A 17,455-nucleotide genomic window follows, 5' to 3' on the forward strand; every position below is an offset into this window, starting at 1 on the left:
AGGAAAGGATTCTTATTTCTAACTTCAGAGACGGTCCATTAGAGTAAGAATTGTTTGGCAAAGTTCTTGTCACTCTTCAAGTAAGATAAGGGAAAATCTTCCCCTCTGTTTCGGTTTGCCTTCCATTGATAACATGCACCCCAGGCTGCCCTCATTATCCTCCTGTCTCACAGCCAGGAAGGATCTGGATATTTTTACACATGTTAATTCACAACACTCAAAACACAATAGGTCAGCCCTGCTTGAGCTTTTTGTCTCGCAGGCCACATGGCATTTCCTTTGTTTAAAGACTCTTTCACAGATTCCTTTGTGTTCTATGGTTCCACCTCCCTCTCTCTTGATTTGCTGTCGCCGCTAGGTGGCAGAGGTCTCCCCATTGGATCCTATGTACCACTGGAGCTTCCTGATTGGTCCAAAGGTGCCAAGGGCGGGAGGGCTGCCTCTCAACTGTTTTCCCATTGTCCAGTCATGGTGGAGGGCGGCAGGGTGGCTGGGGTGGGAATTCATTCAATTTGAACTCTGCAACTTTGAATTTACTATAAATATGACTGTATTGGTGTATTCTCTTCATGCTCTGCTGGCGAATGATTGCAGCTCTGCATCCTTTTCAGCTGAATCGCTAATAAACCTCGATGGCTTTTCTTCAACTTGGTGAGACCTTTCATTGGGAAGATCAGGGAAAAATATTGGGTGCTTCTCTGTCTCGTCAGGGAAAAAGAACTCTTTGATGAGTCTAATTGGTCTCTGCCTCCTGGCAAAACCCCCTAAATTCCAGCTCTAGATCAACACTAGGAAGAACTTCCTGACTGTGAGAGCTGTGGAACTCTCTGCCCTGGAATGTGGTGGAGGCTCCTCCTTTGGAAGCTTTTAAACAGAGACTGGATGGCTATCTGTCAGGGATGTTTTGAATGCGATTTTCCTGCTTCTTGGCAGGGGGGTTGGACTGGATGGCCCACGAGGTCTCTTCCAACTCTATGATTCTATGGAAGAGATTTTTTTTCAATTTTTGTTACATGGTGTTATTAATTATTGTTAGTGGTATGTATATTTGTACTCCGCTTTTCTCTCCACCAAGGTGACTCAAAGCAGCCACAAAGGTGACTCAAAGGAACACTCAAAGTATGAGGTGCAGGCGCCACAGCTTGCTATTACCTGAGCCGAGTGCTGCCAAACAGTGCCAGGGCCTTAATCCAAAATCCCAGGATCCATGGAAGTGAAAGTGGTATCAAACTGCATTCATTCTAAAGTGTAGACACACCCCAGACCCAGCCCATCCTGCATTCATTGCCAGTTCTTGCTAACACAATTTGCTATTGTGTTTTTTTCCATTTCCTGGTATGTTGTGCATGAATCACACATAGAAGTGCCACCCTCTTGTGGTCTTAGAGAGGTCTTGTACTTGCTGAGAAAGGGCATCTCTGTGTCATGGGCATCTGCAAGGACCACAAAAGTTTTCTTCTCAAGCTAGGGAGTTTCTCACCTGCTGAATCCCAAATAGAAAAGAGGGGAAGGAATCAGGCCCCATAGGAAGAGAGTGATGGATGTAGAAAGGGGATTCTGAGTAGTGCATGGTCACAATGCGGGAAACAAGCACATTTGCCTTTCTTTTGAAAAGCCTCTCCGACAGCTGGGCCAATATGCGATGATTCAGATTTTCCCCAAGAGATGCAAAGCCTTACTCCTTCCCAACTTCCCCCTTGTCTTTATTGGCAAGGCAGGCACATTGATGAAATCAGAGCTTGGGGGAAATAGCTTTCACAAACTCCATATCCCAGAATCTTTCCAATCGCCCACTATGCTGGCTGGGTGGGATAATGGGAGTTTCCGAACCGTTTTCAAGGGCAGCCCCACGTAGAGCGCATTACAGTTGTTGTTGTTGTTGTTGTTGTTGTTGTTGTTGTTGCTATATTTAGTAAATTCCAGGTTCTTGTGTCTTTTCCTCTAAACCCTGGATAAAAGAAAAACAGCCAGGATCTACACTGCCATATAATATCGTTCCAGAATGCAGATGGCATTGAATCGGATTATATTGCAGTAAAGTCTCATGTAATCCAGTTCAATGCAGTTTCATATTAAGATGGCGACAGAGTAGCAGCAACTCTGCAGAGCTCCGGAGAAGAAGCTCACCGGAGAAAAGATTTACAACTTAGCCAACTTAGCTAATTGCTCTCTGTGAGAAAGATTTACATCTGAGCCAAACTGTTCCCCGGAGAAGATTTACAACTGAGTTTAATTGCTCTTTGTGAGTAAGATTCGCGGGAGGGAAGATTAGAGGGTTAGAGTGTGGCTGCCATTACAACAAGGTTAGAACGCTCCCTTCTAGACCATCTATTACAACGCGGTCAGAGTACTCCCTCTCTCAGTCAAGATCAGAGAGAGCTCAAATAAATAAATAAATAAATAAATTACAACTTCACCTCCATGGATTGCCATGAGGGAACCACAAACAGCCCTGTGGGGTTCCTGGCTCTGAATGCGATTTTGGATTCATCCAAACCCCAGGAAGAAAATCCGAAGGGGCCAGACTGCTTAAATTGTTTGGACGATCAGGGACCCGGCCAAGAGGGTGCAAGACTGGACCCAAGACTGGTGAGCCTGTTGTTTGCAGAATACAACCACCTAGCTGATCGGCTTAATCAGTTTGGGAGGCTGCTTTGCTGACTGAATCATCCATTAGCTCAGCCCCTAGATTACACACAAGGGAGGACCACCTGCAAGTCTTTGGACCTTGACCCTGAAAATGCCAGAGACCTAGCTTGGGATCAAAACCGGGACCATCCCAAGAAGTCTCCCTTAACTGTGCAAAGAGCTTCCCTGATAAATGGAGAGCCATTTGAGAGTCCCGGGATGAGCCAGGATGCGTCCTCGATGCCAAAGGGGGGATTCTGGAGTCTGCTTCTCATGGCTGCTTGTTCGATGGTTTTTGCCCTCTCGATCTCGGATTGTCCTACCCATGCCCTTGGTCTGGGCGGGGAGCTCCGGGGACCACCAATCAGGAAAAGGATTGGCCCTCTCGGCCTGAAGTGGAGGCATTGAATGTGACAGAGATCCTTAGACGGGTGCCTGTCTCTCCCTTAGTGTCCCCCTTTTGTGGAAGCCCCCAGCGACGTCGCTGCCTCTCTCTATCAAAGAGGCAAGCTCCGAAGATGGCGACTGATCTTGGGGCCACTGTTGGTGAGCTTCTATTTTCCTCTCCAACTCCCAAGAAGTTACGGCGCAGGTGCGCGGGTTATCTTGATCAGAGATGGAAACGCCACCATGATATGCACCGGATCTCTGATGAAAGGCCAGAGCAAACTATTTTGCTGGCGGAGGGAGCTTCTAGCGCCTTGCAGAGTGCTGGATTGACTGCAGGCCAGGACAGACGACGGTGGCCTCTGGAGGGCCGGAAGCCCCAGACATGGACAGATGTACAGCGATAGGAACTGGCAGACCTCTGAAACATAGGTCCCAGAGACGTGGCTGTCATCAAAAGAAATTTAAAACTAGAATCTTCTGGGGAGTCGGATTTGGCAACCGGACAAGATCTACAGCTACTGCCCCCTCCCACAAATTGGCCCACGCTCCCCCAGGTAGCTCCAGATCTGTAAATATGGAGGAGAGAGTACACCCCCAAGAAACCAGAGCCTGGGACTCAAATATAAGAACTGTGGGCATAAAAGAGAGAGTGTTTTCCCAGTCTACGGGAGTTAAGAACCCATTCCAGCACTCTCAAGGGAATCTGGATCTGACATCTTCTAGATTATCCCCCCACCCACAATGCTGGCCGGGTGCTTTGGCCTTTACACCTGCTCCTCACCACTCTGAGGGCCCCACCTATGACCACTTGTTAATTGGTCATGCCCCATCCCCTTTTCAGATGGCCAGTCAAACACTGGGCACCTAATCTGTGCTGCAGAGCCCCCAAGAGAAGTAGGTCTATGCATGGGGATTCCTACGATCTCTGGGAGGGGGAGGTACGGCGGTAGGCGCAGGCCGAATACTAGAGGGAGGTTGAGTCGGCGGGAGACTCGGCCCCCCTCTAACCTGCGGCCTATCCCCAGGTACATCTGTGACAGGCAACCAGTTTCCTCCCCTCCTACTCTGGTGTTAGTGAATGCTAGGTCCATAAGGAACAAAACTGCTACCATCAGGGACTTTCTTAATGATCAGGGAGCTGACCTAGTGTGTATTACAGAAACTTGGATCCAAGAGGGGGATGAGATCCTACTCCAGGAAATAACATCTCCAGGTTATGCAATCACTCACCAGATGCGGACTGGGAGGCAGGGGGGGGGGGTGGCTATGCTCGCCCGAGAAACTTTTTCTCTTAGGGCAGTTCCTGTGCTGAGCATCTCTGGCATTGAAAGTGTTGGCCTGGTGTGGGATTCTTGTGAGAGCATAGCCTTTCTGCTGGTGTACCGTGCGCCCAGCGCACCAGCGGACAGCCTATCCCAGTTGCTTGAGACTGTGTCGGAGTGGTCCCTGAGGTTCCCCAGACTTATCGTCTTGGGGGATTTCAATATCCACGCTGATGCTAACTCTTGTTCATTAGCGGCTGTCAACCTAGTGTCTACCATGGAGACACTAGGACTCTCCCTCTGTACTACTGGACCCACGCATCAGGCGGGGCACACGTTAGATTTGATTTTCAGCGCAGGAATTCAAGTGACCCAAGCCTCCACAATAGAGGTTCCATGGTCAGATCACTGCGCCCTGAGAGTCCGGTTGGAGCATGCCTACCCACGCTGCCAGGGCGCCGAGCCAATTTGGGCTCGCCCAAGGAGACTTATGGAACCCAGTAGGTTCCGGAATGCTCTGAGGGATCTGGAGCCTGCCAGCGACTCGATCGATGTGCAGGTGGACACATGGAACATCAGGCTATCCAATGCACTCGACGAGATCGCCCCTAGATGCCCTCTCAGACCCCGCCGAAATTGGTCTCCTTGGTTCACCGAGGAACTTCGATTGATGAAGCGGGAAAAGAGACAGCTGGAGGGCGTGTGGTGAGAACTCCGTGACAGAGCATCGAGATCAGCTTATGAGGCATTCAGGGAATCCTATGAGCATGCTATCACTGCACCCAGTGTGCCAATCACCACTGGGACCGCCAGATTATTATTATTATTATTATTATTATTATTATTATTATTATGGCACCCGATTGCCTCTGATCTTGAATGCAAATCAGGGTCAGGCTTGGTTAGGACTTGGATGGGAGCCCACCAAGCTCTATTTTGGAGGCAAAACCACCTCTGAGTGCTTCCTTGCCTAAGAAAACCCTAAAGAAAATTCATGGGGTCTCTACATAAGTTGACCAGTGACTTGAAGGCATAAACACGTGCAAAGTAATGAAGGTTTAAATTCCTGTACAGACATGGGAACCCATGCTGACTTTGAACAAGTCACATTCAGCCTCAGAAGAAGGACAATGGAAGCAACCCCCTCCAGAGAAATCCAGCCAATGAGAGATAGCATGTTGTAGGGGTTCACCTGGGTTCAAATCCGTCTGCCATATAAACCAATGTATGGTCAATGGAACAAGTCTCATTCTCTCAGACTAAGAAGAAGGAAGCAGTGTATCTCCTCTGGAGAAGAAAACTCTGAGCCAAAGTTCACTCAAAGACAGCAAAGAAAAATGTGCTGTGTTAGCGTGTCAGGATAAAAAGATAACAAGAAATCCTTTGAGATTGAGAAAAAGATATATTCCTCACATCGGATAAAGACGTATGCTAGAAATGCCTTTTTCTTTCTGTTAGTCCCAAGGGTGCTGCAAAGGAAATAAAAAGGAGAGATTGAAGGCACATCAAACCAATATAAATGTGAATGTGTCTATGTGTATACACACACATACCAAGCATTGGCAAGCAGTAGGAAGAAAAGAGGAAATTTAAGCAAAGAGACCCCAAGAAAGAAGGAAAGGATGTCAGAAGGCAGATCTACACTGTGGGATTAATACAGTTTGGCGCCTCTTGAGCTTAACAAAGGAGGTAAGCTTCCTTCTCCCTTCCTCTCCTCTGTGAGGTCTGTGGAGGTCAGTTTGAAATAATAATAATAATAATAATAATAATAACAACAACAACAACTTCTTTAATCAATTGGAAAGAGGAGATAGATCACTGTTCCTTTGAAAAGGCACTGCAAAGTGTTTTGCAGAAAGATCTGGAAGCAAAGCAGGAATTGCTGGCTAGAAGAGAACCACAGAGAGGACTGTTGATAGCAGATTGATGCTGTCTTAATGTCCTGGAAGCCTAAAACGGCAATTCTGCTGATGATCGAACAGGGCTTTGTGCTCAAAGGAGAGGAAGAAGGAAATGTTTGGGAGAAGAGACCACAAGGAACAAAAGAACGAGTGACTTGGAAACCACAACTGAAGGGAGATGTTGATAAGCTGGAATGTGTCCAAAGGAGGGCAACTAAAATGATCAGGGTCTAGAGAACAAGCTCTATGAGGAGCGGCTTAAAGAACTGGTCATGTTTAGCCTTTGGAAGAGAAGGCTGAGAAGATACATTGAAGCCAATAGGAGCCTTAGCAGGAGCCTTAGCAGGGTCTTCCTCAGGAGTAGAGACCCTAAGACCCCACCAAGGAGGGTTTGTCACATTGGCGAGCCAGAGAAGCCTGATTTCAGCAATTTTATTAGGATTAAAAATTCAGAATAAAGTTCACCAAAGTCGAAGAAGCGGCACTGAGGTGTTTTTATTAGCGATTCAGTTGAAAAGGATGCGATGTAGCAATAATTCGCCTACGAAACATACCAACGTACAGAGATCAGAGGCATTTTTATAGGAATTTACAGGTTTGAAAGTTCAAAATTCCCGCTTCCACCCTCCGCCCGGCTGACAAATGATTGGCTGACGCTATTCCAGTTGGGATGAATTAATGGATGCGATGCCCAGCCTATAATCCTTGAAGGGATTTGTAATGGTCCTTGATTATTTTATCCTGGTCTTCCTGCTACCATCACTGGGCCCTGTAATAATTGGGCCTTCCAGTTGGTGTGGCCAATCAGCCGGGCCCACTGATGGAAAGGAGTCCCGATGATGGAAAAAAAGGCCCGATAGAAAGAAGGCCTGCTGAGTGCTTCGTCCCTCCCACACTCGGTGCAAACAGGAGCCAGATGGAGCAGCACCAAGCAGCTGGGCCTACTGGTAGGCCCGATGATCTCTAGATCGCGGGTCCACTGGGCGCCTCGGCCCCCACAACTCAAATAGGCTCTTTGTGAGGCCTATAAGGCTTGCTGGGTGCTTCAGGCCCCACCCCAATGCTGCGGGGGTAGATGGAGCAGCACCCCCGCAGCGTGGCCGGGCCTACCGGCGGGGGAAGGGCAGAAGGAGGGAGGCGTCCGATAGGCCTCCTTGTTTGCTTGCCCAGCTCTTCGCCCCAGATGGAACCATGGGGGGCCAGGGAGCCACGAGAGTCACGGGGGGGGGGGGGCAAAGAGAGCCGGGAGTCACCACAGGGGGCCCGCCGAGCCCCAACCCCAGCGGCGGAGCGGCGTCTTCGTGGCAGCAACTCAGCCGGCTCGTCAGCCCTCCGGCAGCAATGGCGGCCACGGCGATGTTGCAAATCACGGTCTGCCTTCTCCCGATGACCTGGGGGAACGGCAGGGGACGGCAGCGCCGGTCAGGAAGCCAGCTCACTCCCTACCAGTATCCACAGAGAGCCCCTGCAGCTTTGGTACTCCGGTGAGTTCATAAGGTCTTAAAAACTTGAGGGAGCTAGCCGCGATGTAATGGCGGCGCTCACCTCTTCTTCCCCCTCTGCTTTTCCTTCTCCCTTCTCCTGGGTTCCTCCGGACCACCAGGACCTCTTTCGAGATCCCTGACTACTCCGGATCTCCCTCTTTGAGTTTGGGAGGGTCGCGAGGGAAGGGTCACCTTAGATTCCCTTGGATTTGGATTTCATCAGGCGCAGCTCAGGCTCTTGCTGTTCTCAGCGGCTTTTAGTCCTGGGGGATTTTAACATCCATGCCGAGGCCTCACTTTCAGGTGCAGCTCAGGACTTTATGGCCGCCATGGCAACCATGGGCCTGTCCCAACTAGTATCTGGTCCCACCCATATGGCCGGACACACATTGGATTTGGTCTTTACCCAGGGATAGGGTGACAGGGTCAGGGCGGAGGAGTTGACCATCGCTCCGTTGCCATGGACCGATCACTTCCTGATTAGGTTTAGACTTACTGTACCCCCCAACCTCCACAGGGGTGGTGGACCCATTAAAATGGTCCGCCCCAGGAGACTTATGGATCCAAACGGATTCCTGACGGCTCTTGGGGAGCTTCCCACTTCCCTGGCTGGCGATTCTGTCGATGCCTTGGTCTCTCGCTGGAATTCTGAGATGACTAGGGCAATCGATACAATCGCTCCGGAACGCCCCCTCTCGAATAACTGGGCTAGTCATGCCCCTTGGTTCACTGAGGAGCTTGCAGCTATGAAGCGAAAGAAGAGGTGGCTAGAGCGCGTGTGGCGCCGGAATCCGACTAAATCAGCCCAAACACACCTGAATGCTTTCTTAAGGTCCTATGGTGTGGCAATAGAGGCAGCACAAAAAACATCCTTTGCGGCCAATATTGCATCGGCGAAGAACCGTCCAGCTGAGCTCTTTCGGGCTGTCAGGAGTCTGTTAAATCCGCCGGAAAGCGAGATCCCTGACAGCTCAGGAGCTCGCTGTGAAGCATTTGCTCGGTTTTTCGCTGATAAAATTGCGCTGATTCGGTCTGGATTCGACGTCACTTTAAATGCAGTCTCTGAGGATATAACGAGAGCATCTGCTTGTCCGGTTTCGTTGGATTCATTTCAATTGGTTCAGCTTGAGGATGTGGACAGGATCCTTGGAGAGGTGCGACCTACCACATGCATCCTAGACCCCTGCCCATCCTGGCTGATAAAGGAAGCCAGAGGGGGTTTGGCAGAGTGGGTGAAGGTGGTGGTTAATGCCTCCTTGCAGGAGGGCAAAATTCCAGCAAGCTTGAAACAAGCTATTATCAAACCGCTGTTGAAAAAACCATCACTGGACCCCACTCAATTAGACAACTATCGGCCAGTTTCCAATCTCCCCTACTTCGGCAAAGTCATGGAACGTGTGGTGGCGACACAGCTCCAGGGATTTCTGGTAGACACTGATTATCTAGATCCGGCACAGTCTGGCTTTAGACCGGGACATGGAACGGAAACAGCCTTGGTCGCCTTGGTAGATGATCTGCGCAGGGAGCTGGACAGGGGGACTGTGTCCCTGTTAGTTCTGCTGGACCTCTCAGCGGCCTTCGATACTGTTGACTACGGTATCCTTCTGGGACGCCTCAGAGATATGGGACTTGGGGGTACTGCTTTGCAGTGGCTCCGGTCCTTTCTTGAGGGACGGTCCCAGAAGGTGTTACTGGGTGACACCTGTTCGGCCCCACAGCCGTTGTCATGTGGAGTCCCACAGGGTTCAATTCTGTCCCCAATGTTGTTTAACATCTACATGAAGCCACTGGGGGAGATCATTCGGAGTTTCGGACTGAGATGTTATCTCTATGCAGATGATGTCCAGATCTGTCACTCCTTCTCACCTGCTACTAAGGAGGCTGTCCAGGCCTTGAATCGGTGTTTGGCTGCTGTATCGGACTGGATGAGGGCTAACAAATTGAAATTGAATCCAGACAAGACAGAGGCCCTATTGGTCAGTCGTAAGGCCGAACAGGGAATAGGGTTACAGCCTGTGTTAGATGGGGTTACACTCCCCCTGAAGACGCAGGTTCGCAGCTTGGGAGTGATCCTGGACTCATCGCTGAGCCTGGAACCCCAGGTCTCAGCGGTGGCCGGGAGAGCTTTTGCACAATTTAAACTTGTGCACCAGTTGCGCCCGTTCCTTGGGAAGTCTGATCTGGCCACAGTGGTCCACGCTCTTGTTACATCCCGAATAGACTACTGCAACGCGCTCTACGTGGGGTTGCCCATGAAGACGGTTCGGAAACTTCAACTGGTCCAGCGAGCGGCAGTCAGGCTGCTCACTGGGGCGACATACAGAGAGCACACCACCCCTCTGCTGTGTCAGCTCCACTGGCTGCCGGTTCAGTTCCGAGCCCAATTCAAGGTGCTGGTCTTGACCTACAAAACCCTGTACGGTTCCGGTCCAGTGTATCTGTCCGAACGTATCTCCCTCTACGTCCCACCACGGAATTTAAGATCATCTGAGGGGGGCCTGCTCTCGACTCCACCGCTTTCCTAAGCAAGGCTGGTGGGGACGAGGAGCAGGGCCTTCTCAGTGGTGGCCCCCCACCTGTGGAACTCACTCCCAGTGGATATCAGGGCATCGACATCACTCCTGTCCTTTAGGAGAAAGGCAAAGACGTGGTTGTGGGACCAGGCCTTCGGGCAATCTGCTAACTAGATAGGACAACCAGGCAATTAGGATCGGCAGGACTGATATATGTGGACTGATAAATGTGGAAGAAAACTCTGAACCATGAGATAGCGAACACTGACTGGCAAGAAGGAAGAAGCGGTTTGTATCAGTTTGTATGAAATTTTATTGGTTTTATTGGTTTTAACGGGTTTAGATGCAATGTATTGTTGTTGTTGTTTGCTAATTTGTTATTTTGTTTTATTGCTTATTATTGATGTATGCTATGGGCATCGAATTGTGCCTTGGATGTGTAAGCCGCCCTGAGTCCCCTTCGGGGTGAGAAGGGCGGGGTAAAAGTAAACCAAATAAATAAATCAGATAAGCCAAAAAAGAGAGGCTTGGCAAATGTCTGGTTTTGAATGAAGTAAACAAAAATTGGGAAGGCGACCACCTGAGGGATGTCTCGCCCCTATTGTGAAATGACCAAAAAGTTGGCAAAAGGAAATTCCAGCCTGATGGCTCTACTTTGAAATCAAATAGGAAGTCCAAGTCCTATTGTTCATACCAGAGTCCATGGTGTTGATATGGGTTTCTTTTGTTGCCTCTGATTGCCCCTCCAACAGCTGGCCACTTCCTTGATGTGCTCCCCTCACGATGAAGGGGCGAGGGGTTGGATGCCAAGAAAAAATACATGGGAAAAGAAACAGGAATCCAGAGGAATTCATATCAACCTCCCCCCCCCCCCACCCGCCAGAGGAATTGATTATTATAACTTTATTAAGACATGAGCCCATGATTCAGGTGGGGCAATTCATATGTAGGGAATGAGTTCAGAGGAGCCAAGAAAAAAAATGAATTGAAGAAAATCCAAAAGTCTCAAAAAGATGTCTAATTATTTCCACTGAGCCAAAGGATGGATTCCTGCAATGCCAAGAACAAATTGGTTTTTTGTCCTTGAGAAACTATAACTCCCTCCAAGGGCTGGGACCTCCAGGCCAGGCTCTTCCCCGTGAGCCTCATGGGATAGCCACACCAAGTCTTCAGGGGCAGGGGTCTGGCGGAGGCAATGAAATGGCGGAGCGCAGCAGAACGGAAGCAACGGAGCCGGCTTTTAGACAATCAGCTGTTTCTTGCAAAATATATTCTTAAAAATTAAATGATTATTTCCCAAGTGTAGAAGTCCGAAATGCAAAAAGTGAGATAGCAGATAGGGATAGAATTAAGCTAGGAAAATATATACCATCAAAATTGAGATGATTCACCATCAGGCGGATACTGGGGCCCAATAGGGGAGACTCAGTATTCGCGGTTGGAAAAACGCAGATTCGGCCTCCCCAGAACAGCAGAAAGGCATCCTGGGCAGGCCTGCAGTCTCCTGCGGCCTGGAGATGGTTAGTTTCATGCATTTAGACAGTTCAGTTGAAACAAATCGACCAAAACTATCTCCTGGTTCCAATACCAACAGATATCAGAAAATTATAAAATAGACGCCAAAGTGGGATTCCAGCTAAAGGAAACTTTCTGGGACAAAATAATCAAAACAGAAAACAAACTAATAAAGAGAGTATACCAACAACTGCTAATATGGGCAACAGAACTGGAGCAGGTAAAAGTAAATATGGTTAAGTGGTCTAAAGATATAGGCAGATCCATAAACATGGCCGAGTGGGAGGAAGTCTGGTGTAATAAAATAAAATATACCTATGCATCCGAACTGAAGGAGAACTGGTATAAAACATTCTACAGATGGTACCTCACTCCCGATAAGATATCCAAGTTCAGCAAAGGCAAAATCAGTGGTATGTGCTGGAAATGCGAAAAGTGTAAAGGCAACTACTTTCATATGTGGTGGAAGTGTAAAAAGATAAAGAACTTCTGGCATGAAATTTATAAAATGATTGGAACAATACTAAAAGAAAAAATAGAATTCAAGCCAGAGGCAATGTTATTAGGAATTATAGACACCATTAAAGATAAAAATTCAGAAAAATTATTCTTTTATTTCACCACAGCGGCTAGATTAGTATTAGCTAAAAATTGGAAAGCTAAAGAAACCCCAACACTGGAGCAATGGCTCCTAAAAGTTTGGGACATTATGAACATGGACATTCTAACCCAAAAAATATCACGTAGCATAACGAAACCGCCTAAAACAGATTGGGGAAACTTTCTGGAATATATTAGAGGGCTAAATAAGGAAATCTATATCACTAATGCGCAATGAAGAACCTCAAAGGATAATCAATAAGAAACCGACGAGTGAGCTATATAAGAAAAAGACGACAAGGAGATTAACTCATTGTTATCTCAAGTTCCTGCGCGGCAACTCCTGAAAGTATTTTAACGGACACCCTTGTTCACTGTTGTTGTCACAGTTGTTAATGTCGTTGTTGTAATTGTTGTTGTTACTGTCATAAATGTGTATGCCCCTCCTTTTTATTCCATGTTTGTCTCTATGTATCCTCGCGCTTGTCCTGTCATGAGCGTCAGTCTGTCCATTCCTCTTTCACCCCTTCGCCTCCCCCACCCCTACCACTAAATGTTCTTCCAACTTTCCTGATAGTATTGTTCCCACCCTTTCCATGTAAACAATATTTTCTGACTTCTTTTGATCCACTATTTTCTTTTCTCTTTCTATCCGCTCTATCTAAAGAGCAACATATTCCAAATAAAAATATTCATTTAAAAAAAAGCTAAGATCAAAGCCAGTGGTTTCCTGTATTCCAGCTGCCAAATCTCTCATACCCTCTATGGCTTTATTGACTACAAAGGTCTGGTCAGTCAGATTAAAACAACACATGTGGCACACACTCTCACAGTCATAATGATTCTTTAACAACATGAAATCAATGGCAGCATGATTATCTAGCACAGTTTCCCTCTGCTCATGCATCTCTGAAGCCATGGAAGCCAGGGCCTGAGAGGTAAAATTGATGTTTTTGACCAGAGTGCAGGCTAGATGTTTAATGGCCTTGTAGTTCATGCCAGCTGCCACCCTAGGGGTGAACAGGACTGCTGCCACAAATTGAGGAATGCCTTTAATAACCACAGAAGGATCACAATTTGCGTCCATGCTTTGGATGGACCTTGCCTCCCTAGCCAAAGAGTGTGCCATCTCTAGTCATCTTTGGAAAGCATAAAAAGAGACAGCCTGCCCAGAGCACAATTTCCCAAGGATGAATTGGCTGGTAGATAACTATAGGCTGTCTGCCCACACAGGAAAAACAACCCTGAGGGCAAGACCAAATGGACATTCATATAGGGCAGCATTTCAATAGATGTACAATTTAGTTAATTGTCCTTGGGTAATATTTGACACTTTCCTGTACAAGTGGGTATTTGAAAGCAATGGGAAGCATGAGGGCTGTGGGCCAATTTGATAGCCACCATGCTGGGCTCCCTTTCCCTGGCAGCCCTTCCCCATACAGAAAGATCTCTGTATGACATCGATTTTGAAGGAATTGCTTGGAAAATAGTATAATTTCTAAAAATTTCCAGAGATTCTGGAACACATATCAAACGTGGAAAACAGATCTGTGGCAGTGATCCCGCTTGATAGACAGAAGTCAGAAACATTAAGGACCCTGGATGCCAGTTGTTGCCAGAAATTGTTTTTTGTTGAAAGCCATTCGTATAGTACAGAGCTTCCTACGGTGTACTGTGTTAGGGATAGCAGGCAGAAAAAGACAGGGAAAAGCATACTGGAGTTGCGTGGTGCTGATGGACAGCTCCGCTCAGGTAATAATATAAGAATAAATAGACTCACAGTTCAAAATGGTTCTGAAAGGATAGCTCTGCTGTGCTCGCACTTGACGGGGCCTCAGTGGAAATCGAAAGCAGAGAGTGGCTCAGAGCGCGCTGTCAAAATCAGGTGGAGGCACTTTGACAGCTGTCAAATGAGCTGTCAAAACTCTGGAAGTGGTGGAAAAGTGGGTTCCCATGGTGCTAGAGACTTCAAATTAGGAGGGAAGATTAGAAGAGGGTCTCTGGCCTGGTGGACAATGTTCCTTCTCTCCGGGGGGCCCAGAAGGTGGTGGGTTGGGCTGGTCCATGGGGGGGGGGGGTCCTGCTGTGGTACTTTCCGGAACAGCAACCGCAGGTCCTCTCCCAGCTCAACAGTCCACTGATCCTCGTCTTTGCCTTCCTCAGCTGACTCAGGTTCTGGTTCTGGTGCTCGCTTCAATCTGGAATGATGGACCCAAACTTTGATGCCAGATACCTTGGCTGCTGTGTGAGTAGTCAGGAAGATCTGATGGGGCCCGACCCACTTCTCAGATAAGGGTTCTGGTCGCCACGTCCGCACGAAGACCCAATCTCCAATGGAGAAGTCGTAGACAGGGGCATCCAAGATGACAGGAAGTTGAGAGAGCAGATACCTGTTCAAAGAAGAAGGAGTGGAAGTGAGGGAAGACATCCTATCCCTAATACTATCAGACCAGACTTCATGTAGATGTTCAGTCTTCAGAGGGACCTGTGAAGAGGGAAAAGACCTACCATAAAGAATTTCAAAAGGACTCAACTTTAACCCATCCCAAGGAGCTGCTCTAACCCTAGTGAGAACAAGCAGGAGGGCATCAGGCCAAGGCAAGTTCGCCTGCTGACAGATCTTAGCCAACTGTCTCTTGATGGTTTGGTTCATCCTCTCAACCTTGCCACTTGCTTCAGGATGCCAGCTGGTGTGCAAGTCCCCCTTGATCTGGAGGGGCTGGGCCACCTGCTGGGTAGTCTTGGAGATGAAAGAAGCTCCGTTGTCTGAGGAGATACAGATGGGCAATCCGAAGCAAGGGATGATGTGGTTGAGGAGGGCCTGGCTTACTTCCTTGGCTGTGCAGGTGTAACAGGGAAATGCTTTTGGCTATCCACTGTAACAGTCCACAAACACCAGCAAGTACTTGTACCTCTTACTGGATGGCAGCTCAGCAAAAGTCCACCTGCCACACTTTCCTGGTTGCAGTCCTGTCTTGAGATGCCCCACTTCTAGCCTCCTCCAGATCTTAGGGTTGTTCTTCAGACACAGGAGGTATAACCTGCAGGCCCAGATGGACTGCTGGGCCATGTGTGGACCGGTGAAGAAAGTCCTGAGATGCTCCAGCATGGCATCATGACCCCAATGGGTGCTCTTGTGGGGGCGGAGGGCCACTTCACGCATAAGGGGATCAGTCAGCAGCAGACAGCCCTGACCATCCTTCCACCAACCTTCTTACTGTTTTAGACCCTCCCTCTTGGCAAACTCATCGCCCATAGCTCCATACACAGGGAGGGTCATCACGTTGGTATCTGGGATGAGGGGCCCCTGGAAGGTGGGCTCTCGGTTGGCAGCTCCCTTGGCAGCGGCATCTGCCCTTTGATTCCCCTTAGCAGTGTCCTGGTCCCCTGTCTGGTGCCCTCTGCAGTGGATGACAGTAACTGCAGCTGGCTTGCAAACAGCCTCCAAGAGTTTTAGGATCTCAGCCTGATGTTTGACAGGGCTGCCAGCTGCTCTTTTTCCTTCCAAATGGCTCCCTGGGCATGAAGCACATTAAAAGCAAACTTAGAGTCTGTGTAGATGTTGACAGTCTTTCTCTCAGCCAGCTCCAAGGCTCTGGTGAGGGCGATGAGCTCCGCCTTCTAGGCAGAGGTGCCGGGGAAAAGTGGCTCTGCCTCTATGGTGTCTCATAGAGTGACTACCGCATATCATGCTCTCCTCTCCCCATGGTAGACGCTGCTGCTGCCGTCTATGAAGTACTCTAGCTCTGCATCTGGAAGGGGCTGGTCCTTGAGATCCGGCTGGCTGGAGTAGACTTCCTCAATGGTGGCAATGCAGTCATGGGGCTCCTAGTCATCTCCCTCCGAGTCCTCAATGGGCATCAGGGTGGCAGGGTTGAGGCAGTTGGTGGTGGCCAATGTTAGGTCTCCCTGGTTGATGAGGAGGGCCTGGTAGCGAGTGAGCCGGCCTGCAGACAGCCAGTTGGTCCCTTTGGCATCCAGGACAGCCAGGACGCTATGGGGCACGTAGATAGTCATAGGCTGGCCCAATGTCAGCTACCTGGCCTCTTCAGCTACCATGGCTGTGGCAGCCACAGCTCTCAGGTAGGCAGGCCACCCCAGACTGGTGGGGTCCAGACACTTGGAAAAGTAAGCAACTGGCCTCTTGGTGTTACCCAAAGGCTGGATCAACACACCTGCAGCCACCCCTCCCCCCCCCCCCCCGACGTTCACAGACGTCGAAGGTAGAAGGGCTTGGTCATGTCTGGGAGCCCAAGGGCAGGGGCAGACATGAGGGCCTTTTTGATGGTTTCAAAGGCAGTCCTGCACTCTGCAGACCAAACAAGGAAAGTCTCTGGCCCAGATGTTGCCTCGTAGAGGGACCTGGCAAGCGGTCCGAAGTTTGGCAGCCATATTCTACAGAAGCCCGCCATCCCCAAAAAGCCTCTCAGCTGCTTCTTGGTCTTTGGCTCCCAGACCCTGCAGATGGCTTCCTTCGTCTCTGGTCCCAGTGCCCTCTGTCCTTGGGAAACATCAAATCCCAGGTACCTTACAGTGTCCTTGCAGATCTGGGCCTTCTTCTTGGAGACCTTGAACCCAGCCTTATCCAGGAAGTTGAGAAGACTGATGGTAAGTTGCTCACAGGTGTCCTTGTCTTCACAGCAAAGAAGTAGGTCGGCAATATACTGCAGCAGGACCCCCTAGTCACGATCTGGCCATTTCTCCAACTCTGAGGCAAGGCTTTGACTGAAGACCGCCGGAGAACAAGTGAACCCTTGTGGCAAGACCTGCTAGCAAAGCTGCACCCGCCTGGCTGAGCCCACATGCTCCCACTCAAAGGCAAAGATTTCCTGGCTATCTGCATGGAGAGGCATTGAGAAAAATGCATCTTTAAGATCCAAGACAGTAAAGCATGAGTAGGAAGGAGGAATAGTAGATAGGAGAGTATAAGGATTTGGCACCACAGGATGTATGTCAACTACTATGGCATTTATGGCTCTAAGATCTTGCACAAAATGAAATTTGTCCAAATTGGCCTTATGAACGGGCAAAACTGAGGTGTTGTATGGTGAAGCACATTCCCTCAGCAGGGAGTGCTGCAAGAAATTGTCAATGATAGGTTGGAGCACCTTGCAATCTTCTAGGGAAATCCTTATTGGGGGATCTTAGGAGGAGTGACATCA

General features: G+C 49.0%; 1 protein-coding gene across 1 annotated transcript; it reads right to left on the minus strand.

Annotated features, from left to right (window-relative positions):
• Positions 1 to 16,501: 16,501 nt before the first annotated feature.
• On the minus strand, positions 16,502 to 17,097 carry LOC137095573 (uncharacterized). The gene is made up of 2 exons (XM_067462354.1): positions 17,082 to 17,097; positions 16,502 to 16,926 (listed from the first exon to the last, which is right to left on the minus strand). The coding sequence occupies exons 1-2, from the start codon at positions 17,095 to 17,097 to the stop codon at positions 16,502 to 16,504; spliced, it is 441 nt and encodes a 146-aa protein (XP_067318455.1).
• Positions 17,098 to 17,455: the final 358 nt, after the last annotated feature.

This window comes from Anolis sagrei, chromosome Y, assembly GCF_037176765.1.
Source record: "Anolis sagrei isolate rAnoSag1 chromosome Y, rAnoSag1.mat, whole genome shotgun sequence".
NCBI lineage: Eukaryota > Metazoa > Chordata > Lepidosauria > Squamata > Dactyloidae > Anolis > Anolis sagrei.